Source organism: Alosa pseudoharengus, unplaced genomic scaffold (assembly GCF_046254945.1).
Source record: "Alosa pseudoharengus isolate Yale_2024_CS ecotype anadromous, Long Island Sound unplaced genomic scaffold, YU_APseudo_1.1 YU_APseudo_1.1_scf_14, whole genome shotgun sequence".
Classification (NCBI taxonomy): Eukaryota; Metazoa; Chordata; class Actinopteri; order Clupeiformes; family Clupeidae; genus Alosa; species Alosa pseudoharengus.
The window spans coordinates 37,266,801-37,293,508 of NW_027468609.1; the positions used below are offsets into that span (position 1 = coordinate 37,266,801).

Genomic DNA, 26,708 nt, shown 5'->3' on the forward strand with positions numbered 1-26,708 from the left:
ATGTTGATTCTGCCTCCAGAATTGTGTAGTACCATAGACTGTATATATATATACACCAGTTTCCAGCCCTCTACCACCTTTAGAACAGACATTCTCAATGGCAAAGGATGAAATGTGAAAAAAAATTTTGCTCAAAAATGGCAAAGGATGAAATGTGAAATTCCAATGTGTCAATTAGGGCCGTGGCACCCGAATTTCAAATGGACGCCACGGGCAAACCGTTTAAGATATTGACCTGAAACTTCAGATTCCTCAGTTTGGTAACATAAGGCATATTTTCACCGCTTTTCAGCAAAATCTGAGAGGTGTCATGTACATGGGTGGCTGAGTTGACGTGGAATGACCCTGCAGCCCAACGTTGGTCTTGGTACTTTTCCATTCGTCGAAAAGACGCCCCCAAGTCTGCTCTTCACACATCCCTGTGTTTGCTACGTAGATGCTGCTCAATGTTGCTACACCTACGAGTTCATTTCTGAACCCACTATAGCGGAGAGCAGTCAGGCCTTCGATTCCCTCTCCGAGGCCGGATGGTAAAATCCAACCTCCAGCGGATACTAAACAGTCATTGCTTTGCTCGCGAAAAAGAAGGAAAACAACAGTTCCACACCATCATGGATGCTTTAAGTAACGACAGTAACGTTGTTAGTATTTGTGACATGATTGGCAAGTAAGTAAACATGGGGAAATGCTGTGGGGGAGGGTAGCTAGCTGGTAACTTAGCCAGTTAACGAGTAGCTGTTAGCATAACAAAATGTCAATCACGGAAACCCAGACTTAAAATAATGACTATATATATGCTCTGAATCGTAGGTGCTGTATAAATAATACAACTAACTGTAATTCTAACCTACGACAGTGTCACCATATAACGTTACAATATCTCCCTTCAATTACAGGCAGGTAGCAGCTAGCGATAACTAGCTCAAAAACATGAAAGTGCTAGCGAAGTTTTCCTTTAACATACTCGGTTCGTGCGTATGTATTGTAATGTTAACGTTACTGTTTATTTCAGCATTTCTTGCTTCGTCTATTTCGATATATTTAACCAGCGTCAGTAAGATAATCTTAACGTCACGATAAGCAGGAATGATATGCTAAGCAAGCAACCGCAGGCGTTGCGGGAATAGGGTCAATTTAAAGGCCCCGTTTAACAACCGCTAAACCTTAACGTTATCACGGAAAGGTATAATAATGGTATATGTGACATTTTAAATAACGGATGGGCAGAGCATTATAAAGTCAAATGGGAAAAAATATATTTTGTCAGATATTTGATTTCAGGCCATCACACAAACTTAGCCAACGTCACAGACCACTTGGAGGTGCAAACAATATCGGATTTTGGTTGATTTGACCACCGGTTAACATCGAAACAGGCACTTTACTTTGGATAGACAGCAGTAATACATCATAGGAGTGATTTAACGTAAAAAATCTAGGCTGGAGTAATTCAACATTTGACACCTCCGATATGTTTAGTGTTCTAAAGACGTCACCCGTTACCTGTTACCAAATTGATAGCCAATGAGCCAGAAGTGAACATAGCTCTACATGTAGCAGCTATGCCTATAAAAACTGCGCTTTCATTATTCAACTAAACGCGACAAAATACTTTTATAACCATTGAGCCAACTCCTTACTATGTGATCTCAATGGCGATGCAACGTTTGTTTGCACCTCCAACAGCATGTCATACCTGGTACCGCCCCAAAACGCCCTCAAACGCCCTTATGTTTGTGTGAAAGAATACGTTTTGTTTTGTCATTAGCATACATTGTCAATGCTATATAAAAACTATTAAGTTAATGCTATGGCAGGAGCAACGGCTAGTGTCCATTATCGCGTCAAAGCCCACCGCGCCGCAGATTTCCTATGGAGAGCGGCAAGGCGGGGTTTATGCTTCCGCAGTGCATCTTGGGAAGGCGGCGTGGCCATTCGAACCAGGGGGTCAGGATTTGAAGGGTTAGCTTCAGCCACTTAGCATGGCATTTGGCCGCCGACATTTTTGAAAACATGGCGTTACATGGTTGCAACTTCCGGCACCAGGTTTTACATGCTGATTGGTAGATGACAGCTCATGCACGAGTTTAGTGTTGGGCACGAGCGTCCTCGCCCGTCCACGTTGGTTTGCATTTCTGGAAGACGACAAATAAATAACTACCTACTTGGATTAAGCTACTGATACTTGTTTTAGTGCCTACATAGTTAGGCTGTATTATACCGGACTTTGTGGTTAAAAGAAAAATTAAATGTCATATCAGGATATTATTTGCCTTATGTGTGGATTGACAAGGTAACTGACTATGACCATACATTTCAGCAGATGCATAGCAATGACCTATATCCAATTATTAGCCTACTCATTGCGTTGTGAATGAAAACTATTTTAAAACGTAGACTGTAGTCCATGACAACGCAACGTCTGGATCATGTAACCTGTCTCCCCAAGTGATATAAAACGAAACAAATGTCAATTACTTATTAAGGTTGCTTTCTTGCAACACTGACATGATTAGGCTATGCATTTGATTTAAATGGCCAGGCTTCCAGTCGAGGCAAAAGTCAAATATCAACAACAGTTGCAGACTCTTGAAATGCCTGCTCGAACCACAATACCCGAGGGATGTGCGCTTCTATCGGTAAGTTTAACTTGGGTTGGTTTCATTTCGTCTGCCTGAAAATGTAGCCTAGGTTTAACAAGCTTCAAATTCACACTGGGTGCAGCAAAAATCCCAGCTATCCACAAGTTTCTTACATCCCATGTCTACTTAATTATAGTCATTTTCGTTGGGATAGCCTATTGCGTAATAGGCCTACAACCTGTCCAAATATAGCATTTAGGAATCATTATTTGTGTAGTCTAATAAGTGACTCAATATTGATTCACATTGTTTATTATCACATATGAACATCACATTAAATAACCTAGGACTTAAGACACAGGGCAAACTTCTACCACCATTCCCAAAATGTTATCCCAACCAATGAAATAAATTTGCACTTATAACAAGGTGAAGTGAAGCGCGTTCCCGAACAAATTATTTTCCTCTGAGGGAATGTCCAATCTTCATCAACGACATACTGTTGTACCTGACGTTGTCTCTGTCTGTAACGTGGAATCTAATAGGCTAATTCTAGCTGGTGCCGGAAACGAACACCCATGAAACGCCATTTTCATAAAGATGGCTGCGGTCAATTTCAAACTTTTTTTGGCTGAAGTAGCTAGCCTAGCATGGGCCATTGAAATGAATGGGGGCGGGACTTAGTCACTCTCTCCAGTTATATATAATACCTCCATGATTCGAACAGAGGCGGCACGTCAAGAAGTTGGGCTCTGCTGAACTTTATGCAAATGAGAGCAGTTAACTCGAGGCGGTTAGCCAATGAAAGTGCATCTTCGGTAAACAAGTTCTCTCCTTTGCTCTAGTCTTCCGGTCCGCCTTATAATCGTGTTGGTTTCATGAAAATATATTAAGCTATATAGTGGCGAAGCTATTAAGTTTAGAACAAGTTTGCCACTGCACCCTATCAAAAAGACCTTGTTGGCGACTTGAACCAAGACAGAAGGTGCTTTGGAGGAACATGTCAGTGATATTTGTGATGAATTGAATTGAATACAAGATGGTAACGGTATTATGTCTTAAGTAGGCTACCTCCACTTTAGTAGCCTACGTTAGGTGGAATTGTGTAATTAGATCAAATAAAACGTTACATCATACACTTTAGCCTATACACGCCCACAAGTGGCGACGGGGGAGAGGGCTAGGTGTCTGCGCGCCGCAATAATGGACACGTACCGCCGCAATAATGGACACATACCATGTCTCACCACCTTGGTCTTGATGAAGGCAAAGTTCTTGGCAGTCTGGCAAAGTACCATAGCAAACAAGGCCTTTGGGAAGGGGATGGGATATGGCAGTCGTGCAAGTACATATCTGCATCTACCTGGTGAAAGGGACTTTGTGGATCTGAGGCCCTTGCACCTGTAGTAGTGCTGGGCGGTATGACCAAAAATTTATATCACGGTATTTTTCTAAATTCTTACAGTTTCACGGTATATGACGGTATTTTTTTCCCATGCATAATCATATGTTCACAGCATTTTCTACAGGTTGAGAGAGGAATTGCTGCAGTACATTGACTAAGGATGGTCTATTTTATTGTCATGATGTAGAATAACTCCACACTAGTGCAGTTTTGCATGGCCCCAGAAAATGATGCTGTTTACAAAGAGCCACTCATGATTCTAATGAAGAATCTAATCAGAATGCAAAGACAATTGCAGTCAAAATACAGAACTGTACTGTGCAAATTTCACAAACATCTTGTAGCCTATAAAACCAATACAAAAAGTAGTGCAACTTTATACTTTTTTGAAAATTATACAATTTAAAATGAAACCTCTCTGCTAATATGCTTACTCTGTTTAAATAGGCCTATCAGAAACATGCCTTATTGTTATTGTGTGGTTTACATGACGTTAGTGGTAGGCTAACGTTAACTTCATGTGAATGTGGATGTCATGTTAGCCTGCCGTGAGCTTCGGTTCGCTAGGCAAAACATTAACAAAAAAGTTCGTTTTGGTGCACTCATGACAGTCAGGATCGATCATTTCTAACTAGCCAGCTTGTATTGCTCAGTGCATGTCTATAACATGCTTTACTTGCTACCTGGATAATTTCAGCGAATATTCTTAAGGTGAGATGAATGATAAGCTCATTAAACTTCACTGTGTTTGGTGGGTTGCTAACTAACGACATCACCTACTAGCCAGCTAGTTGCTGTTGAACAATCTCAATAGAATTTTCATGACGGTAAATCCCTTTCGCAGTATCCCTTAACGTTTTTCCTTAACTAAAGAAACAATTTAAGGTATTCTGTGCATCACCCTTAAATAAACCCCTTATCTAAGGATAAATTAAGCCTTAAGGGTCATACTTCAGGGGAAAAACTTCACGTGTTTTGTGTTTACCCTCACTATGCCTCGCAGTGGCACCATGCGTGCGTGTGAAAAAAGTCCCGTCTGAAACACTGTCGCGTGGCGCAGCGTTCCAAACGTTGTGTAATCAAATACACCGGTATGGCGGTATATTAAAAATTCATATCATAACGAAAATATACACCGGTATACGGTGTGAACCGGTATACCGCCCAGCACTAACCTGTAGCCTCCCATCATCCTCCAAATTCCACCAACTTCTGCCGCCTCTGAGTGCAACTGCTCACTGTTTGGGAACACACAAAGGTTCGCAACAGGCACACGAATGCTAGGTTTCATAGAGAATATGTTTATTTTATTTAACATTAATGTTTTTCAATGAAAGAATATCAAAGTTCTACTGATGAATAACTCAACATTTGTATTTGCTGTATATGCCTGTTTGCTTATTTCAAAACAAAATGTCTATATGTTTGTATGAGATTCAGTTTGTATGAATTACTTAACATTTCCAGTTAATTCTCGTAAATTCCCAGTAATTTCCATAATTTCCCATTAATTCCCATAATTTCCTTTAATTCCCATGAAAGTTTCCAACTTGGCATGTTTCCAAGTTCCGCTAGACAGTGTTTGACAGCTCATGCGAGCCCATCGTATGGAACCATTATCAAAACACTCCCAACTAAGGGGGAAGACATCAAATGTATTGAAACATTTGAGAACACACTGGATAAACTTGAAAGCAGAGTCCTTCAACGTTAGATTAGGCATCAATTGCCGTTGTCCATGACCAGCATATGACCTGGCAGGGCCATGGCAAGCCGTTTTAACAGTTTTTAAAGTTATGGCAAGCCATCTGCACTGGATAAACTTGAAAACAGAGGAAAGTTTGACATTGTGTGTGCATCCATGGCAAGCCATTTCTACATTTAAATGTATGGCAAGCCAGAAGCCTAGAAGCAATGAAACTACAGGTATTGATAATATATTGAATATACAATATCAATCAAAAAAGCAATTTCATGCTTTTGAGTACTGGATCAGGCGCCGTTTTGGCACTGGCATCATTTTAAAAGTATTGATTTAGCACCGGTATCGGATAAAACCCAAACGGTATCCAATAGAACACACATCTGGTTGCTGAGGTTAGGTTAACTCTAAAATAATATATATTTTTTTATCATTGAACAACAAAAAACAAGAATGTTCTCCACACACATACACACAAAAAAGGTGCATTCAAAATGCACAATGAAACAATTCTCTCTGAAATTATAGCATACCAATAACTTCTACTTGTGCGAGTGGATAACATTAGGCAAACGTTACTAGTAGATCATTAACACTGATAGTTTGCTCCTTCAGTCCCAATGGATTTTCAGAAGCATTTCAAAGACTCGGAAGAGAAAACATCAGTTGCATTTACAGTTACAAACTTAAACACACATTTTAAAACAAAGTTAATGTTTTAACTCATTTTAGTGTAAATGTGGGTGTCAATTGTTTGGAATTGGAAAACACAAGTTCATTGAGACAGGCCTAACTGCGGTACTTTTTTACGGATATGATGGCCTAGTTGACTATTGGGTAGATCATGCGTTAATGCTAGAGCCCGACCGATTTATCGGCGGGCCGATATTAGGCATTTTCCAAACTATCGGTATCGGCATTTATAATGGCCGATAAATGAATATTTTAAAAATAAAATAAAAACGGACGAAACACCCTTCAACCATGTCATGAGTGTTGGCATTGTATAGTTTGTCCACAAGAGGGCACTCTACACCGTCCCTGCTGGCAACACTCGTGTATAACGCGCCACACATCCTGCAACCTGCTGACTGCTGATCCAGCCAGAGTCGGGCAGAGAGAACCAGTTATCCGCGAGTGAGATCAGTGAAGTGTATTCATGGTGATTTGGTCACGAGACATACATTGCTTGAAATAACAATTAAAAGAACATCCCCATCAGTTCTCTTAACCCATTTACTCCTAAAATGCCTGCTAAAAACGCCTATAGAATCCTATGGCATTCTAGACTAAATAACCTTATTTCCTGAGGGATTTCTGAAAACATACTAAAAATTGTCAACGTCTACCAAAATGTAATATCTAAGCCTCTGTAGCACCGAACATGAAATAAAAAGCATGCTGAGCTACGCAGCATCCAGCGGGAGGGTCAATGTTGCGCTACGCAGCATCCAGCGGGAGGGTCAATGTTGCGTCATGCAGCATCCAGCGCGAATGGGTTAACTCAAATAAGCATGACAAAATTCGTGAAAACAATGTCCAGTTTTGCTGCTGTTAAATAAGCCGAGAGTGAAGAGGAATTAGCTAGTAATTACGTTACGTTGTTACAGTGTAGTTGACTGTCTGTCCTTTTAACTTTTGACAATGTGACTGAAGATGTATTTCTTTAATAGCGTGACAGTTATAGCAGTGAGACGTATCATCTCTCCCCGGCCTGTTATTTTGAAAGCGTATGTTTTACAATTTGCAGTATGACGTTTTCCATTGCTAAATTAGGGCTCATCATAGACTAGCTAACCACAAAGCTAGCTAATGCCATGAATATCAGTGGAAGACCGCTAACGTTAACATTAATGAGCTTGGAAACCACAACGAACTTGTTCTGCCTAAATAAAGTAATGATTTATAACTAGTATATCTGTAGTTACAGTCCCTGCATTGTAAAATGTAAGTTAGACGTGCGAGGAGTGAACATTTAGACATAGAGAAAAAGTATCAAACGTAGCTTGTGCAAAACGTAGCTTGTGCATAAAAGTTAGCTTTTCTTTTACACGTGTGTGAAATCCAATGACGCCAAGTGTGCGTTTCAGACTGTCGTTCAACCGCAGCATTAACGGAGTTACTGGATTTAGATCACTAAATAGTAGGTTTTAGAAGGCAGGCAGCAACTGATGATTGAAAATGGTTTGATGTAGCTTGATGGAAATAATTTTAAAAGTGCAGGTAAAGGGATAAGCAAGCTAACATTGTAATTATAAGGTAGCTTATTAGTCCCTAGGCAATAGGGACTATTACACACGCACACTCAAACATTTAAGAGTGACCTTTATCTTGTTTAATGATAATACAAATGATGATGATAGTAATAATGTCATCATTATTTTTTGTAATTATTAAGTCTTAGTTCAAAGTTATATTTATGAAGCTTACTAAGTCTTTTAATAGGCTACTGGTAACTTTGATTTGGTTGTTATTATGTTTTTGTTCAAAAGACTCAAAAGTTTCATATCTTAAGTTTCTATTTTTATACATTTTATTTATCAGAACTTTAATATATTTCGATGTTCCTCTGTTCCACTGTGACAATATTATTTAAAAATAAACAAGTTTGTTTTTGAAATGCATTATCATGTTATTTTAGTCAATACTCATAAATAACTACAAATAACTAATGTTAGGAAAATCTGTTAATGTTTTGTTGCACGTTTCTGAAAAAAAAAATATATATATCGGCCGATATATCGGAATTTCGGATTTTTAAATCAACAAGTATTTGTATCGGTATCGGCCTTCAAAATCCTTTATCGGTCAGGCTCTAGTTAATGCCACTATTTATTTTTTTTTGATTGCTTTAATGTGTTGTCTTTCAGAGGCCCCTAATGGGAATTGTCTTTTACAGGTTTTCATTTTGGGAACTAAACATTATGTGTAGACTTTTGAGCTAAATCTGAAACGGTGCAGCAACCATTTTCCTGGAATCTGTCTGCTTTGACACGGTATGACTCCTATTGGTGTTGTGACCTTTAATTTTCTGCTGCTTTTTTCTCAACTTTAGCCTGTCCCTGCACTGTAGTAGTACCCACGGTCCAGGGCCTCTGTGGTGCTCCTGATGCCCCTCTCCCACCCCTGAAGATCCCAGGTGGGCGAGGGAATGGTCAACGGGATCACACTTCTGCAACTCGAACTTTGCATTCAGTGAGTACATGCACACACTTCATCTCTGACCATTTGACAGTTTTTGTTGTGCAAAATATTGTTTTCTTTAATATGTATATTTAGTGTGTATTTTATTAATCAAATTTAAATCGGTAGATTGAATCGTGATTCGAATCTATTTTTTTGTGCGGTGTTATTCAAATCCTTTCTTGCTTTTGCAGGACATGAAGTTGACAGTAACTGAGGAGGTGGGAGGGGGTGGGCGCCCTGCAATACTTCACTTCCAGAGCCGCCCCACTGTGTCACGGGTGATCCACTGGGAGGCTGTTCTTAGCGGGGAAGGCCTGTATGTGGAGATCCCACAAGACTTACTGCTTGAGGGCAGCAAGGAGAGGTGAAGACAAACACAACCGTTATCCAGAGGTTGTAGTCATGTAACTCACAACATACAGACTCCAGACACAAATTTCACACATCTCTTATACTATGTTATATATTATGTGATCAGAGTGAAAGCTGTGTTGCAGACATACTGTAGGGGACTAATGCTCATCAACTATTCACAGTAAAGATTTTGGGGTACTGTTCGCACCTTGCCTAATGAAGTAATAAAACGGTAGTAGCAACGCTGGTAAGCATAAGAGAATTGCAGATGGAGCAAGAAGAATGTGTACATTTATACATTAAATGTAAATACAGGGTTTCCTTCCTGCCAATGCAGTTTATTATCAGCTTGCAAGGTTAGTGGTGAAGTAGGAAGTGCACTTGTGAATCATATACTGATCAGTGCAGTTGATTGGTCCAGTCATTTCAGAAGTAAGTTTATTTAAGTTATCATAACTATCACCATGTCTAATTGCCTGAATTTTCCTCCAGTTTTGTGTCTCTTCTGGAGTTTGCTGAAGAACATCTTAAAGTTGTCAGCGTGTTTGTCTGCTTTTACAAGAACAGAGAAGATTGTGGTATGTAGTTCATATTATAAAATGACACTAACATTCATATTTACATTTAACATAAATTGTATGATCCACTGCTCACTAAATGTTGTCATCTGTGTCTGTAGCAAAATTAGTGCGCACATTCAGCTTTCTGGGCTTTGAGATTGTGAAACCAGGCCAGGCCCTCGTCCCACCTCGACCCGATGTTTTCTTCATGGCCTACAACTTTGACAGGGATTCTTCTGATGAAGATTAGTTCCGACCTACGCCCCTATAATCTCACTGTATTTCCCAACTATTTTTCACTCTGTGATCCAAGTTGTCCCATGCTTATTTGTTACACTGAAGAAAGTAGTTTTAGATGTGTTCTCTGTAGTATGGCTGATAAAGTTCTCTCTGTCCCCCTGTCATCTATATCTTTCCTGCTCCTTTTCAATCTTTTCTGTGTTGAATGACTGTATGCCTATTATTTAGATTGATTGGTATTACAGAACAAAAGAGGGACGCTCTTGAAAGGGACTTATAAGCATATTGCAATTCTCAAATATCAGAAAAAAATGTTTGTTTTGTCATTTTATTGTGAAAATACTCTTGAATGTACAAACAGGTCATTTAGTTTACATTTTGGTACATCAGTGCTATCATTTGATTGGCTTACTAGAGGAAACAGGATTGTTTCCCATTTCATATAGCGATAGCTTGGTAAGACCTGAGATTACAAAGTGGTTGTCTTATCGTGACAACAGGAGTATGTGGTACGTATCTGCTGGTTGTTAGCCCTAAAGACCATGGAAGTTAAATGGAAAATGTTTGTTGATTATGTAATAACTGAAACCAGAATCCGGAACACTTATAAAAAAAATGAGATGCTGATGAGTGAATTGGTACAAAGCTTGATAAAACATCCAAAGTGCTTTTGCCTCTTTATTGTGTGTATCAGATATTTTCTTTAGCAGTATTTCCATGTTGTTTTTACTGGCCTAGAAATTCTTTACTTTTTCTGATAGGTTTGGATGATGTACACCTACATAGTGGTACCTGATGTGCTTCTGTAATAATAAAAAAAATATTTAGGAAATACATTTGACTTTGTCTCAAATCAGAATATGTCTGCTTTCTGTGTAAGACCACTAGCTGGCGAGTAGGAGCACAGCTCATCTCCCGTCACCCATTAGCTTCATCAGGATGTGATTTTTCCAGATGAATCCGGAATTCCACGCAATTCGTATAGATCCGCTGAGTTTTCTTGTAAGGAGGGGGGTGGTCGGTCAGAGGTATATTTATTCTGTATAACACAGACCATTGCTATATGTATAACAGTCCGCTGACAATGACGACGGGTTTTGTGCTTCTAATTCACATCTTTCATTCATATCATGCCGCAAGTAGCCTACCTAGTCCGTTCACTAGTTGATTTCATTGAAAGTAAAAGCAGAGAGACGGGTTGATCAGTTGCGTTCTGAAGAATGTTTGGTTCAAGTTCAATGTGTGTGGCGAACTATTTGTTTCTCTGCACAAGCCATGAAACGGTAAAGGCCAACACATTGATTTAAAAATACTTTTTCCCCCTCTCGTTTTGGTTTTTGCATCGGGTTTGTGTCCAGTTTGACCTGTCAGGATTTTCCGATAATGATAACAATCTCGTGATGCTGATATTGAATTTTAATTCAGACTAGCCTATAGTTTTTTTTTTTTTTTTTTTGGGGCTTTTTATGCCTTTAATTTGATAGGACAGTGGAGAATGACAGGAAGTGAGTGGGAGAGAGAGTCTGGGTGGGATCCGGAAAGGACCACGGGGCGGGAATCGAACCCGGGTCGCCGGTGTACGGTGCAGGTGCCCCAGCCAGTTGCGCCACGGCTGGGGCCAGACTAGCTTATAGTTTTAACCACTAAGTCTGTCTACCTTAGGGCTACTAAATTGTTTAGTTAACACCTTGTCATTTCGCGTTTGTCCAGCCGTTCACCTCCGCAAACCTTGCACCCCATGTCATCCAACACATATTTTAGGATGGCCACCATGAGAAATCGTATGGTGTCAATGCTAAGAGATCAAAGCTTGGCATGCTTGGTAAACATTAGTCTTGCACATTACCCTGGAAATCCAGAGTTCTCGCAAGAGCACAATGGAATTGTCTCTGCGAGATACTGGCAATGAGCAATGATGCACGTTACTTTTACCCCTTGCATCCCAGGGAACCAATCAAATCGGCGTATCTGCTATAGGCGGCTGTCCAGAGGCGAGCTAAACTGATGACCACAGCGCTGCAACGTTGGAGGTCAGTAAACATTGGTTGTAGTGTTATCCACTTGCGTCGAAGTCCGGAATCATTCAGAGTAAACATTGGTCTAGTGTTATCCAATTGCATGCAGTGAGATTTTCAAATGCATGCTTGGTGCCACTCCTCGAGTTGGGCCATTACATTGTTCGTGGCCAGACCCTTAATCTTAGAATACCAGGGTCTGGATTTTCCAGGCTACTTGCACATTGTATTGAGCTGAATTTTTAGTGGAAATAGCCTACTGTAGCATTGTGCTGATAGATAAAAAAAAAAGTCGCCTATTTAAAGGTGCAGTCCTTGTAAAACTAGTGATGTAACCTACACAATCCTGGAGCAGTAGCCAGTTAGGGCCTATCGTTTATTTTAGGAGGACCGGTGTAGGACCTACAATGTTACTTTGAGAGGAGAGGGAGCGATGTAATTCGATTCTCTTTGGAACTGAAATATCAACAACCTTCATGTTGCTCTTCAATCAGCATCAATATCAGTAGGCCTATCACATGATTCACTATTTTAGTACATAGGCCCAGAGGACTGTTAGGGGGCAGGCTATATATTATCATCAAGTAGGCCTATACTAAATAATATAATCAAATGTTAACTTTATGTTGGTTGAAGTTATAAACAAAACATGTTAGAACCATGGATTTATTCAGTTTATATGTCATTGTTGGCAAAATGATCATGATAGCCTATATATTTCAGCCATATTTGGTGTAGTCTTGTGTAGGCCATGCTACTTTTCTCTGTTACAAATTAGTTTTCTTTAGGCCTTATAGGCTGTATTGTAATATGCTATAATGTTTGAAATATGTATCTCAATGTATCATTAGTTCCCATAAAAGTCATCCGATGTCATCATTGGGGTTATTTTTCACATTTTTCTTCTGGGGGGGGGCATGCCCCCAGACCCCCCCAGTATTTGGGCCAAAAATATTTCCTTTCATAGGACTTGCCTTGCCTCCTGCATAGGACTTGCCTCATTCATTTTATGAATTGTAGGTGATGTAAATGCATGCAGTAGTGCAATACAGTGTATGGTAAGCATTAAGAACTTCTTTAGGGCAAAACACTAAAAACACATTCAGCACAGTGAAATACACTTCAGCATAGTTAATATATACGGCAAACAAGACTACTGTTATTCCTAGGCTGCTTCTTATTGCAGTGCATGAAAATTCACTGTACTGTTATCACACTTTTCTAATTCTTATTCAGCTCGAACCACTTAGCGTATAAACTTCATAAGGCTCTTTTGTAGATCTCCCAAATGACACTTGTGCTATATAATTTCCATTTTTGACAACTTATACTTATTTTTATACTTTATATTGCTATAAACGAGCTAAAATGTAAATGAATGGTTCGAACGATAGTGAGTTTAAACTAGAAATACAATTCCAAGGAATTACCAGTGCATGAAAATGGCAACAGTGTAATGTAAAATACATATATATAAAATATATCTTGTGATATATTTTTTTTTCAAGTAATTTGAATATTGTATTCGAAAGGGGAGACAAAGAAAATACACTTGGTTGAGTATTATATTTTTTACAGTCACTTAAAAAGTTCTAAAAAGCCTTTCAAATGTGTCAATGACGTCATTCATTAGCACAATGCTAGCGTGTTATGGGCAACGACCCAACCTGTAAGAAATCAAAAGGACATGAGTACTCATTCATTCAACTTTTGACCTATAACCCATGTTGAAGCTATACAAACTACAATCAAATCAGAGATTGAGGTGAAAGAGACAAATTTAGCCGTCTAGCTCCATAGGACCCCATGTATTTTGGACTCGCCCGCGATCGCCATCTAGGTGAACTGCAGCCAAATTCGGTATGTATGGGATTAATAGAGAGTGGGGAGGCTCTCCATAGATGGGCTCTGGCGGAACCGTGTGCTTCTAAGCTTTAAGGATATCCGGGTCTCGTCTTCGAGGCTTGCTGTATGCTCGAGTTATTGTCAATCAAAGCTGGGGTGCCTGATTGACAGCTTGTTTGCCCAATTCCATGCGGTTTCTCGAGAACCATTGGTCGCAGAGAAACATGAGTGGGTTCAATCTAACTGGGAGAGTCACGTGATAACGCCGATATGTGTCACCAAAGATTGTTAAGGCGGAGCAATCTTTGGCGTCACTAGTCTGTATAGCAGGAAGTATGCGCTTTTCAGACCACGGAAATCACACAGAAAGAAGTTTGAAATGTATTTGTTTCTAATTCTTTGTGTTTGTATAAACTGGATTATACATCTACCAAACGTATTATGAATAAAACAACATGGATGTTCCACTACTATGGATTCTTACCGACATTTCAATACCAATTATGACGGGTCGGCAAAATTCCATCAATCTCTAACCTGGAAGACGGTAGGGAGACGTGAATTCACGGGGGGTGGAGGGGGGCATTTTATAGCAGTTTGATAAGATGCATAATGAAATTAATCCAGTAATGCACTACGATGTTCCAAACAGAGTGACTGTAGGATGCAATGCCTAATCTCACTACCTTCAGCATAACTGCTACACTTTTAAAACAAATGTGCTGAAAACAACACAACTTGTGTTGTTTTTAACACATCTCTGTGTCCAGATGAGGACAACACAATTTGTGTTGTTTCCTTTTTTTATTTGTTACACAATATGTGTTGAAAATAACACAATTTGCGTTGTGTTTTAACAAATCTCTGTGTCCAAATAGGGATAACACATTCGTTTTAAGAGTGTAAGAACAGTGTGCCTTTTACTGTTAAACACCTGATTGTAACGTTGCGTTTTTAAGTATAACCTACGTTGTGTTGAACCTGCACGATTCAACCCTGCACACGCCCAGACTCGAACCCGTGAACAGCAGCACCTCGGATCGGGAGGCGAGCGCGCTAACAATTGAGCCAATAGCCCAGGCTACTGGCTCGCATGCCAGCAGCACTCTTGAGGCGTCGGGGAGTGAGGTTTACCAACGTTCCACAAGCGCAGCTAAGCTAGCTGGCATCCGTTACATAAGCGCCAGAACTGCTTATCATGTCGTGACAAAGTTAACACCAATCATCATCTTCTAATGTCCATTCTCTTTTGTCATTTGTGCGTGAAGAATGTTTCAAGTACACAAGCTATTTTTATTGTTGTAATATTGAATGATTTTCATGAATAAAGCGTTGAAAAATTGTACGCACAGTGCGTACAGGATTACGCCTGGCAGCGCCACTGGTTGATGGCACTGAACTTGAAAATGAAAACACTTGAAAATGTTTATTTTCCTGTCAACTGTGAACTACATTTAACTCATTAAAACTTGTATCAAACCAGTTTTTGTCTATGCTGTCAAACATTATGGATTATGTTCCCAGTTTTGATCTTGGATGTCATCACTTTATATCATATATCGGAATATTCTATTACTGTTAAGCCCACTATGAATATTAAAATATGCCGAACCATGTTTCCTGTACAATACAGCTCTTCTATTAGGAGGTTTACAACTTCCTTTCAATTCAATTCAATTTGAATTCAATTTACCCAGGTTTGTCACTAAACCACGTACTTGGAATACCCTTCAGGTCTCTGAATGGCACTGATCTTGCACATAAATGTTTATGGAACCTTTCTGTGAACTGTGAATAACAAATGCTGTTGATGGAACTTTTCTGTCAACTGTGAACTACATTTAACTCATTAAAACTTGTATCAAACCAGTTTTGTCTTTGCTGTCAAATATGGATTATGTTCCCAGTTTTGATCTCGGACGTCTGGTCACTTTATATCATACATCAGAATATTCTATTACTGTTAAGCCCACTATGAATATTAAAATACGCCGAACCATGTGTTCTGTATCATAGCTACATGCAGTGCCGGTTCAGACCTCCATGGGGCCCTAGGCAAAATCCTGCTAAGGGGGCCTCCCACATGAACTCTGAGGGACAAAACATAACCATTTTTTATATATATATATTATCTGACACCTCAGTGCTCCCAATACAATCATCCCACCCCATTTTGGATGTCTACGTACGGAAGTTACCAAATATAGTGTTTTCCCCCATAAAGGACCTTTACAGTTATAAATGCCCATTTTTAGGGTCCGGGCCTTTTGCTTTTGATGCTTGCTGTACATATCCCCTCACAGTTCAGTTCAGTACAGTTCAGTTATTATAGGCTACAGTGCAGTAGCCTAGTATTTTTATGTGTCCATAATAGGCCTACTGCATTCCCTGCAACTGTAGGCTAAATATTTCCTCCAAAACTGTGGTTTTAATACTCAGAAATGTACAGTTTGGCACTTGAAGTAATGCAATTATTTTTTGTAAGGGTCTGATTGTGCTAGTAGCCTATACTGGCTGAGACTGACTGTTCTTCACCTGTGTCTGTAGTAGGGTGCTTGCCAAAGACATAGAGTAGCTCTACTGAACTGGCTGTCCTGATTCCCTTTAATATTTTAAACAATAATTTTAATACTTCATATAGGCCTAATTTACGATATGCACCTATTGCCCATGCAGCACAGCTTTCCATTTTGCATAGCCTACGTTCAGTTGTAGGCCATGTAAACCAATTAAAGCTTGACTGAAATTGTAAACATTTACTTTTATAACGTATGGGAAGAGTGAACCAGTTTTGACAGGTTCTCGCATGTTTCTGCTGAAAAACTCGTTCGTTTCATTCCGAGCTGCACGTTATCATGAGCGCATAGATGAGGGTTTTTCTTTTTCTTTTTTTTTCTTTTTTTTCAAAAATGTAGCCAGTCGCCCGCATTCAAAAAACGGGACATGCAACTTTGCGAAGTACCATGACTGGGAAAGGCTGGCAAGCAAGCCGCAGACAGATCAGGGGATTCACTTCCCTGTTAGGTAGGCCTAAGCTAGGCCAGCAACACGCGCTGGGGAGATGTGTGTAGACATCTAACCATGGAATGAACACAAGTTTACCCGACTGCTGTTCCCGCTGTTCATTCTCCGTTTTTCATGCCCTGAATGCTAATTCGGTACATCTTCCTAATGTATGAGGCACTTACTGTGTACATGTCTGTCACTAGCTTGACTCAAGGGGAGACGGGGGAGGGGGCCTTCATTAACTTGCGGGGCCCTACGCAACTTGCGTAGTGTGCGTATAGGGAGAACCGGCCCTGGCTACATGTATGACCTTCGCAGCAATAAAAAAATGTGTGAAAATCAGTTTGGTATTCTGTGAGGTATGATTAATTAAATGCGCTGACAGTTCATTGCACCGGCCAAACAGATTACATTGAGTGGAGCGGGTGACCGATCCAAGATGGCGGCCCCACGTCTCGTCAGAGCCAGTAGGCAGTAGCGGTCGACGCGTCTTTTCTCTATTATGTCTATGGTGGTCGCTATGTGGTGGCGTTCTCTAATTTTGACATGATTCTGATGAACCACCTAGGAGAAGTGTGTCAAAATTGATCATGTGCCACCAGGAAGCATGTATAAGGATGTAGATCCAGGAATGCACTAATATTTTGTTCGTAGTCCAGTTTGCAACAATTATTAATTAACACTAAGTTGTAAACACTTCGGAAAAAAAATATTAAAAACTGGATATACCAAAAAATGTTGATGTAATCGCTTCCTGCCAGGACTTTTACGGGCTTTTCCCAAATCACGGAAGAAACGTCGACACAGCATTATAGTAGCAGAGGCAAGTGTTATTTAAACAGACTTTCTAATGCCTCGTTATTGGACTAAACGTCATAGTTGTACTACTGTAGAAGTTTCGTACCATTCAGGGCATTATTAGTGGGGTAATTTACGAGATAAAAGTTGGTTCCATCACAACTGCAGAACGTCATTCATTTCTGACAGCGCTACTCGACCAGGGTTCGACCAACGGAAAAAAGGTTCTGGGAGGGTGTTTGGCTCGGGGTCATGGTGCAAAGGACCCTAGGGTGAAATTACTCCGAACCATCGCTTTAAAGTATGAAAATAAAAAAAAATCATGAAATTAAATCAAATTGCACCATATTTACAGTCTTTACTTCTCTGCGTTCACCTGCGCACCCATTACTCTCGTTTGGATCGCATAGATATGGCAAGCATATCAGATTAAAGAGGAGACACGGAGCTATCATTTGATACCAAGTACATCCTTCTGGGTTATAAAACAGACGAAGTGACAGCAAAATAATAACTTCATATAGCTCGTCTTACCTCACGTTTTTGTCTGTTTTTGTAGCAAAAGGCTAGTCTAGCAACTCTCCGTTGGCTTGTGAGCTCGAAAAATTAAACTTCTATCAGGCCAATCAAATCGTGTATAGAGTCGTTAGGCGGGCTTACCATAATGATTGATGGCAGAGTTGCAACGGTTTGGCTTGAATTCCCTGCTACTTGAAAACAAATAAGATGGATGTTGCTGTTGGCGAACAGTGTGACACGAGTTAACCTTTTATTAAGTTGGCAAAAGTTTGAACTAGCCAACTAGCTCCGCATGGGACTAATAGCGCTGTCCTATTGCGTGCAGAGGGAATTTGAAAGACAACCGATTATCCCGCCCCTCGGACTGAGCACTGCGAACGGTGAGTGCCCAGACCCTACATTTTAATGTGGGTCTGGCTCGTCAGGCTAATTCAAGGCTCATATTGCATCCCAATTTGTTCGGCAAAAAAACACGTTTTTTTGGCTTTACTTTGTTCATGGAAATGCAGTAAAAAGTTGTAGAGAATCATGATTGCAGACACCATAGGCACACACAGGCTATAACACGTAAACCCGGGTCAAGTCAGGTCAGATCAGTTCAGTTCGTGTCACATATATGGAGCGCAGAAAGGTCATTAAATCAAAAAATGGCATTTATTTCTGTAAGGGACACACCACATATGTCTGTAAATTGCTCAGCCCCAGAGAATCCCTCCACCATGGCAATGATATTGCCAGATTCAGGACAGTCTGCCCTACACACACATGAAATGCATGTAGAGCTATGAGGTTGCTGTGGTGAGATACATATCCAAATATACGATTTTTTATAATACGCTCTTTATATATTTTTTATTTTTTTGACTTTGACTTTGATATTTTAATTCTTTAAAAATCTAAATAAAATCATGTACTAATACATGAAATGATGGCAGCAGGCGCGCGGGAACCTTTTTTTGACCAGGGGTGCTGAATAACAAAAATAATGGATGTCCGACGATTTCTCCCCTCCTGGACATGTTTCGGATTTTGACTGCTAAATACATCATTTTAGTGCGGTGTGCGGGTGATAGAGAAAAGTTTTAGGGATCAATAAAGTATATCTATCTATCTATCTACGTCCTGGGCAGCCACAAATTCCAATGTTCTGCGACAGCACTCCGACTCCACTGCACCCACTCTAACCCCACAGAAGCGCACTTGACATCATTAGCCTATTTCAGTATAGCTAAGGAAAATTACTTTTCTGATCGTCAAAACCATTGCTATTTGACTCATCATTTCACACACACATACACACTTGATCGCTATCACCAGAGCCCGTTTACAGATTAGACATTCTCTGGCTATCACATAGCTGAAACCACGCTACGGTTCTTACAGTAACTGACTCACGTTCACGTTGATCTCTATAACTGTTCATTTTTAATAGCCTATATTCCAACCAATCCATAACCCTTTTTTGCTATTTGACTCATCATTTCACATACACAAATATAAATAATGACAGACAGCGAATTAGTAATTATTTGAAAATATAGGCTATATAACAAATTTTAAAAATCTATCTCCTGCCAGCAGGGGTGCTGGAGCACCCTCAGCACCCCCTTCCCGCGCCCTTGGATGGCAGATCTGGATAACCTATTCTGCTGAATGAAACAATATAATATGTGTGTGTGGCACTTACAATGACCCGAATAAATCCTTATGAATAAAGGTAGTGAAAATGCCCTAAAAACAGCTTAGGGTTAAAATATACATAGATTTAAAAAGTAGAATCCATGCAAAAAAAACAATTATTTAATAAATATGTCAGGAAAATATAAGTTCATAAAATTAATTTTATATTTCAGTAGGCTATTCAATTTCATTATCCTAAAGTCCCCCCCATATCAGGATGTTTCGACCCAACCTGTCACATGCCACCCGCCATCACCTGTCAATCACGGTCACTGTCACAGAGTCGTGGTTGAAGTTTATGGATGGAGTCGTGGTTCCAAAGACACTGAAGTCACAGCGCTCTGTTTTAAGTCTTTTTTTCTCAACTAAAAATGCTTTGTGCTGGTTAGGGGGTACTTGGCTGAAAAAGTACAGGGGGTACATCACCGAAAAAAGGTTGAGAACCACTGACCTAGCCCATAACCACTCATTTGTGATTTGCACCCCCACCCCCCAGGTAAAAAATTAAAATGCGGCTCATAAACGGACTACAGTCATGTGACTTTACCCTTTGACGTTACTGACCATAGCACCATAGTTTGTTTATTAGCCTGCTTTGGGTACTGTCTGTCCACTAGCCACTTTTTACCACTGTCTTACTGCCTCACTGTTTGCGTGCTATATTAGCACATACACGCATAACCCCTCCCTCCATCCCACAGCCGGATTGTGGCCACACTTATACCTTTTCTTAATATAGTTATATATATATTATATATATATATATATATATATATATAGATATAGTTTTTCTATAGTTGTTTTTTTTATATTACCTTGCCTACTCTCTTACATGTCCATATTTATTTTATGCTGGTCTCTAGACTTTATTCTGCACTGTTGCACTGTTGGACTTGGACTCATTTGCAGCATCACCATGACACTCACTCACACAGAGCACCTTACCTTACTATGCACAGAGAATCATAGGCTCAGTCCCTGCCTCAGTCATTGCAAGCGCCTCATGCTTAATCACCCACCATGTAGATACTGTTTTTAGACTTGATTTAGATTTTGTGTTATTTAGTATAATTTGTATTTTAGTATATTCTTTATCTTCTACTGTCCTTATTTCTTAGCTGTGTTTTTTATATTATATACTTTAATTACCTTTTTCTGCTGTTAGTGAATGTGTGTGTGATGTCTGTCTGCTACTGAGACCTTGAATATCCCCTTGTGGATCAATAAAGTATCTATCTATCTATCTATCTGAACACATACGGCCAGCTCTGCCAGATATATTTTTTATATCCACTCCGCTAAACCTCCACTCGGCGGCCATATTGCAACGGTTTTTGGGCACTCATCGGGCATCCTATTCGGCAGAAATGCGCATGGCAAGGCTTCATGACACCAATCTTGCTCCAGCGGCGAGTTCACAATACATGATTGGCACGATGTCTTCACAACACACCATATGATTGCCTCAATGTATTCACATCACACCACATGATTGGCTCAATGTATTCACATGTCAACGTTTTGCCGAGGAAGGGGTGGGATATGTGTAGACAACGTTACAAACTAGCCCCATGCATTTCTATGGAGGATTTTTTGAGTGCTGTGTCTCCTCATTAGAAAGTCTCTGGTTAGGGGTCATGGCTGTCATTGATTGAAAAGCACCAGTTCGTACAACCACTGAGAGCCTTGATTGTCAACCATTGCTGTTGGGTGCAGCAGGCAAAGGCAATGTTCTGATAACAAAACTGGAGTTGAAATGAAGTGTTCCTTATATTTCTGGGCTATATATCCACATCATGAAATACGGATGGAATTGAATAAGATAACTTGCATTTAATCAATTGTTCACCGACCTTGTTGTGGTAGTGTCATTTTTTAAAACATATCTGAAGTGGTAGGCCTGCTGTTAAAAAAACTGCTCTGTGTCTTTAACAGTTCTGTCTAAGCTTTTATTACGCGAGATTTGCTTGGCGCCGTGACCCCATGTGAAACGTCTACTGCAAGAAGCTTGTGCACCCGCAGAGCGGCGCGCAATGGAGCTGTGAAGCCATCCGTTTGCAAACCTTCCTCCACGCCCTCGCAGGCGCTGTAAACAAGCATTTCTGAGAAGACTTAGCTGCTGATAAACGGCGAAACTATGTGGATTCAAATTCGGACAATAGATGGAAAGGAAACCAGAACCATAGAAGATCTATCCAGACTCACAAAAATAGAGTCTTTGAGACTGAAAATTCAGGAGATTTTCGATGTTAACCCGGAGCAGCAGCGCTTATTCTACAGAGGGAAACAGGTACCGTCGCATGCATATTTTCCATGTGAATAAGCAGTTTTTTCCCCAATCAATTATTCGTATTGTGGGATTAAGAGCTAACGTTTGGTTGCTTGCTAATATGACTCGCGGCTCCCGAGCTTCCTGTTTTGATGGGAATTCGCCAACAGTTCTTGCGCAAGCGGCGAGGACGCACTGTACTGAAGCCTATGCACCTAAACTGATCTACTCTGCTCTTCTTTATCCAAGTAGAAAGTCGAACACGTGTAGCACACTATAGCCACAATACCACAAAAGTAAGCGAGACACATCTCGTAGTCAGGTTTCCTGTAGGTGTCATGTTGCACCTGATTGATGGGTTTTGCCACGGTTGACAGTAGTCTACGCAAACATTATCACATAGTCTGCTATGTTGACGAATGATAATCAGTATTATTCTGAACAAGTCTCAGCTGAGAAACAAAACACATTACCCTATAGGCTATCTCATTAACGTCAATTGTCATGTAATGTCGATATTCAGCACATTCACTGATTCAGTGTTACGCCTGTCCACATACCTAAACCAGTCTAAACGCATGTTTTTTTTTATAGGACAGTTATTCTGAGTGAGCTACTAGGTCCATCAATGTATTCCGCATTTGTTTATGCTGTGACGAGATACAAGACACGTGTACAGTAGGACGTATCTCAATATGCAATGTTTACATACGGCAGCTGTAGTGCCATCACTCATCCGTCATTCAACACATTATCAAATAAGATGTGTAGGCAATAACAATATGATCTTTTGGAATGGGAGAAGAGTTAAATGAGCTACAGGGATAGTATTATTTATGATGATTGACTTCTACACAAGGTGGCCCAGTAGCCTATGGATGCTTGTAGGACAGGAGGGGTTTAAAAGTGGACAGCTAGTGAAGGACAGGATGGGATTTAGAAGTGGACAGCTAGTGTAGGCCATGAGGGGATTGGAAGTGAGTTAACCAAAAGATGCGGTGAAAGACAATGTTTTACTTCATGACTTTCCTGCTGTGTTTACAGCTGTAATAGACCAGTTCATGAATGCAGCTAAGCAAAATAAGTATAGTTAAGCATAGAACCTGCCTCTGAATAGGCCTACCAACTTCTAATAATGTTGAAATTAAAATCATGCAGTATGCATGTCTTCCATATAATCAGGAAGACAATGGAAATTATGTTTTGAGCTAAACAAAACCTCACAAAATGGGTAATAATTGCTTGCTTAGTGTAACACATTCCATTCAATAAAACTGAAAGTGAAAGTGGTGAACTGTAAACTAAGGTGTTGCATAGATATTTTAATGAATAATTACTGACATGTCATTGTAACTGACAAGTCTCACATTGCCTCCATGCCAGCATGCAAGTCCAATGTTACAAGGAACTGTCACTTGCACATTTCTGAAGGCAACAGGGAGGTTTGTTTAGTGTAGAGCTCCTGCTTGCATATAAAAACTTGGGCAAAAATGTGTGAATTGAAAACATAATGTGAATTTGGTAATAATAAAGCTTATTTGCAAGTGCCCTGGTTCCTGAGAGAGGGTCCAGATGTTTTAAACTCCCATTCAGTTGTTATTTTCATTTGTCAGTAGTGTTGGGGATGGTTCTTGAGGTTCCCATCCAGTCGTTATTTTCATTTGTCAGATGGGGATGGTTCTTGAGGTTCCCATCCAGTCGTTATTTTCATTTGTCAGATGGGGATAGTTCTTGAGGTTATGACAATTATCACTTTAAGAGTTGAATTGAAATGTGAATAGTAGGGATATCCCGATCCAGCTTTTTGCACTTCCGATCCGATACCGATATTGTAGCTTTTAGCATCGGCCGATACCGATACCGGCCGATCCAGGCATGTATTAAAGATATTTACTTATGTTGTTGTTATACTCATGTTGAAAAGGCTTTTACTCTTAAAGGAACACGCCACCCAAAATCAGTAGTAATATATGTTCTTACCTTAACTTTCACGAGTTGAGTCATACCTCTCCCGCGCCGGTAGGTGCACTCAAACGCTCTGTCGCGCGGCGCGAATGTGTTAGCATGTTGCTATGCTAGCGGGCTCTGCCGTGGCCGTAGAGAGAGGAACATAGCAGTAATCAAACACCTCCACATTTTCCCTACTTAAATACAGTTGCACGAGTAGTTGATAAAAATGTGTACGTCACACAACATGAAACGTGGCGATTTTCCAAGCAAATAAACAGGAGAACTACAATGTGTGGCGCAATAGCACTTGGGAGTACTTCGACCTAGCGTGGTAATATTATTAACACCTAATTGTAGATCCTATCCACCACAGAGTTTAGAATCCATGCTGGATCGACCCTCAGCCTCTCCCTCCCCTCTGAGCGAGAGAGAGGCACACACACTAGAGATGCGCTGATGGGCTATTATTTCAACCATAACTGCATAGCAAAACTTATCATCCATCAGCCATCCATCAGCACCACAGTTTGTTGACCAATTTTCAAAACCGCACCCGCCCACCATCCGTTGGTTGTTTTAGGCTATATGGGTGATCTGCTGACGTGAGGCTAGAAAGCCCTTGCCTGTTCTAGAAAGACTGATCTAATGCAGCAAATATATTAAAAGGCTAAAGTCGTACATTGGCTATAGGCCTATCCCCAGAAAATCAGCAGCAAACTCAGTCTCTGTCGCGCAAAACAGTCTCCAAATAAAACGCACATCGGCCTGTTGCCTATTCTGCCAGCTTGTGACAATATATCGTCCAAAATGCTTGATTGCATTGCATTCTCCACATTTTTAGCTAAATTTTCATGTACCACATCAGCATTTTTGTTCAGTGAATCTTTTGTAAATTGCTTTACAATTACCGTCGGGCCTATAGGCCTATTGCCTGGCTTGCCTCAGCTTCGGTCACGTCCTTTTACAATTTTATCATTGTAATAAAAAACGCAATTTGCCACATAATTTCAGCATGCTCCTGGCCTACTAATTAATGACTATTGTACTTTATTTTTTGCAAAAAGAAAGAAATCCTTGATAAAATAACAAGTCATTCACATTATAGGCTACTTTATGTCAGGTTGACAGACAAGCCTGTTCTGAAGACTCCCATTCATTTTGACTGCACGAGCGCATCTTTTTCAGACAGACATCGCAATTCATTTTATAGCAGGCCATCGGACAAATATGACGCCTCGATATTAAAGAAACTCCGACTCCATTCATTCTGAAAGTCCACCGCACAACAGTGCAACGTGCATGTTCACATTTTTAGTAACAACCGCCAAACTTGCTTGCTTGCCTTACACAAAGTTTTCCGACTATTTTTCTTACCTTCTTTTTCCGCTGTGGATGTTATTGAGTTTGTAGAAGTTTTAGCTCTTACGTTCTGAACATCTCGCACTGCCATCGCCCGATGTCATTTCTGAGTCATATCACTCTCTGTCTCTCTTTTAAATGCCTATTCCCTGAATGGTAGGCTACAATTATGTGTTTTATATATAGGCTAATATCTAAACAAAATAACTCAGGCAGTCTCATCTAGGATATAACACAGGTTGAAGTCAACGTCAAGTTGGTTCTATTTAGGGAGGTGAATGTGTGTAAACATCTGTAGATGACTCAGAAATGACATCGGAAGACAAGGAGTGAATAGTGGCAAGAGGCAAGCCGAAGTCTGCTGACAAGGGCCCGACGGTAATTGTAAAGCAATTTACAAAAGATTGACTGAACAAAAATGCTGATGTGGTACATGAAAATTTAGCTAAAAATGTGGAGAATGCAATGCAATCAAGCATTTTGGACGATATATTGTCACAAGCTGGCAGAATAGGCAACAGGCCGATGTGCGTTTTATTTGGAGACTGTTTTGCGCGACAGAGACTGAGTTTGCTGCTGATTTTCTGGGGATAGGCCTATAGCCAATGTACGACTTTAGCCTTTTTTATATATTTGCTGCATTAGATCAGTCTTTCTAGAACAGGCAAGGGCTTTCTAGCCTCACGTCAGCAGCGCTGCATCACCCATATAGCCTAAAACAACCAACGGATGCTGGTGCATGCGGTTTTGAAAATTGGTCAACAAACTTTGGTGCTGATGGATGATAAGTTTTGCTATGCAGTTATTAGGGCTGTAACGATACAGCAACCTCACGATTCGGTTTGTATCACGATTTTTGACCCACGGTTCGATACGAATCTCGATTCTTCTTTTTTCCCCCTTTTTTTGGGGGGGGGCTAGACATTTTATTAAATAACATTTTAATAGCCTCCCTTAGAACACCAGAGGATTACAATATAATATATCTATTATTTTATATCCTGATATAAAAATATTTTTCTGAATGACTGATATTTATGACAGCACACTTTATGCAGATTAGCCTATAGCCTAGGCCTACTATTTTTTATTACAACTCTACCTCTTTAATTCAGCTGTCTGGTTGAAGCCTGGAAATATTGTAAACAAAGTAGCATATAGCTTAGCCTATCATAGTGTACTGATTGGACTGTTCAGTTTCCCCATGTGTGTTTAAGTTTCAAGGTAATACTAGTTCT

At 40.1% G+C, this 26,708-nt stretch overlaps 2 protein-coding genes across 2 annotated transcripts in view; both read left to right on the forward strand.

Annotated features, from left to right (window-relative positions):
- Window positions 1-452: 452 nt before the first annotated feature.
- oaz1b (ornithine decarboxylase antizyme 1b) lies at window positions 453-10,863 on the forward strand. Its single transcript, XM_076284887.1, is given in 6 exon segments — window positions 453-667; window positions 8,745-8,796; window positions 8,798-8,884; window positions 9,067-9,239; window positions 9,722-9,807; window positions 9,909-10,863. Coding segments are annotated over 6 exon segments (669 nt in total). The 5' UTR covers window positions 453-527; the 3' UTR covers window positions 10,040-10,863.
- Window positions 10,864-21,891: 11,028 nt separating this feature from the next.
- The window catches only part of uhrf2 (ubiquitin like with PHD and ring finger domains 2), a 187,769-nt gene continuing 182,952 nt past the window's right edge, over window positions 21,892-26,708 (forward strand). Inside the window, exon 1 of the mRNA XM_076284888.1 lies at window positions 21,892-22,182. Within this exon, the coding sequence (XP_076141003.1) occupies window positions 22,030-22,182 (153 nt within the window). The 5' untranslated portion in view covers window positions 21,892-22,029. The remainder of the gene's footprint in view (window positions 22,183-26,708) is intronic.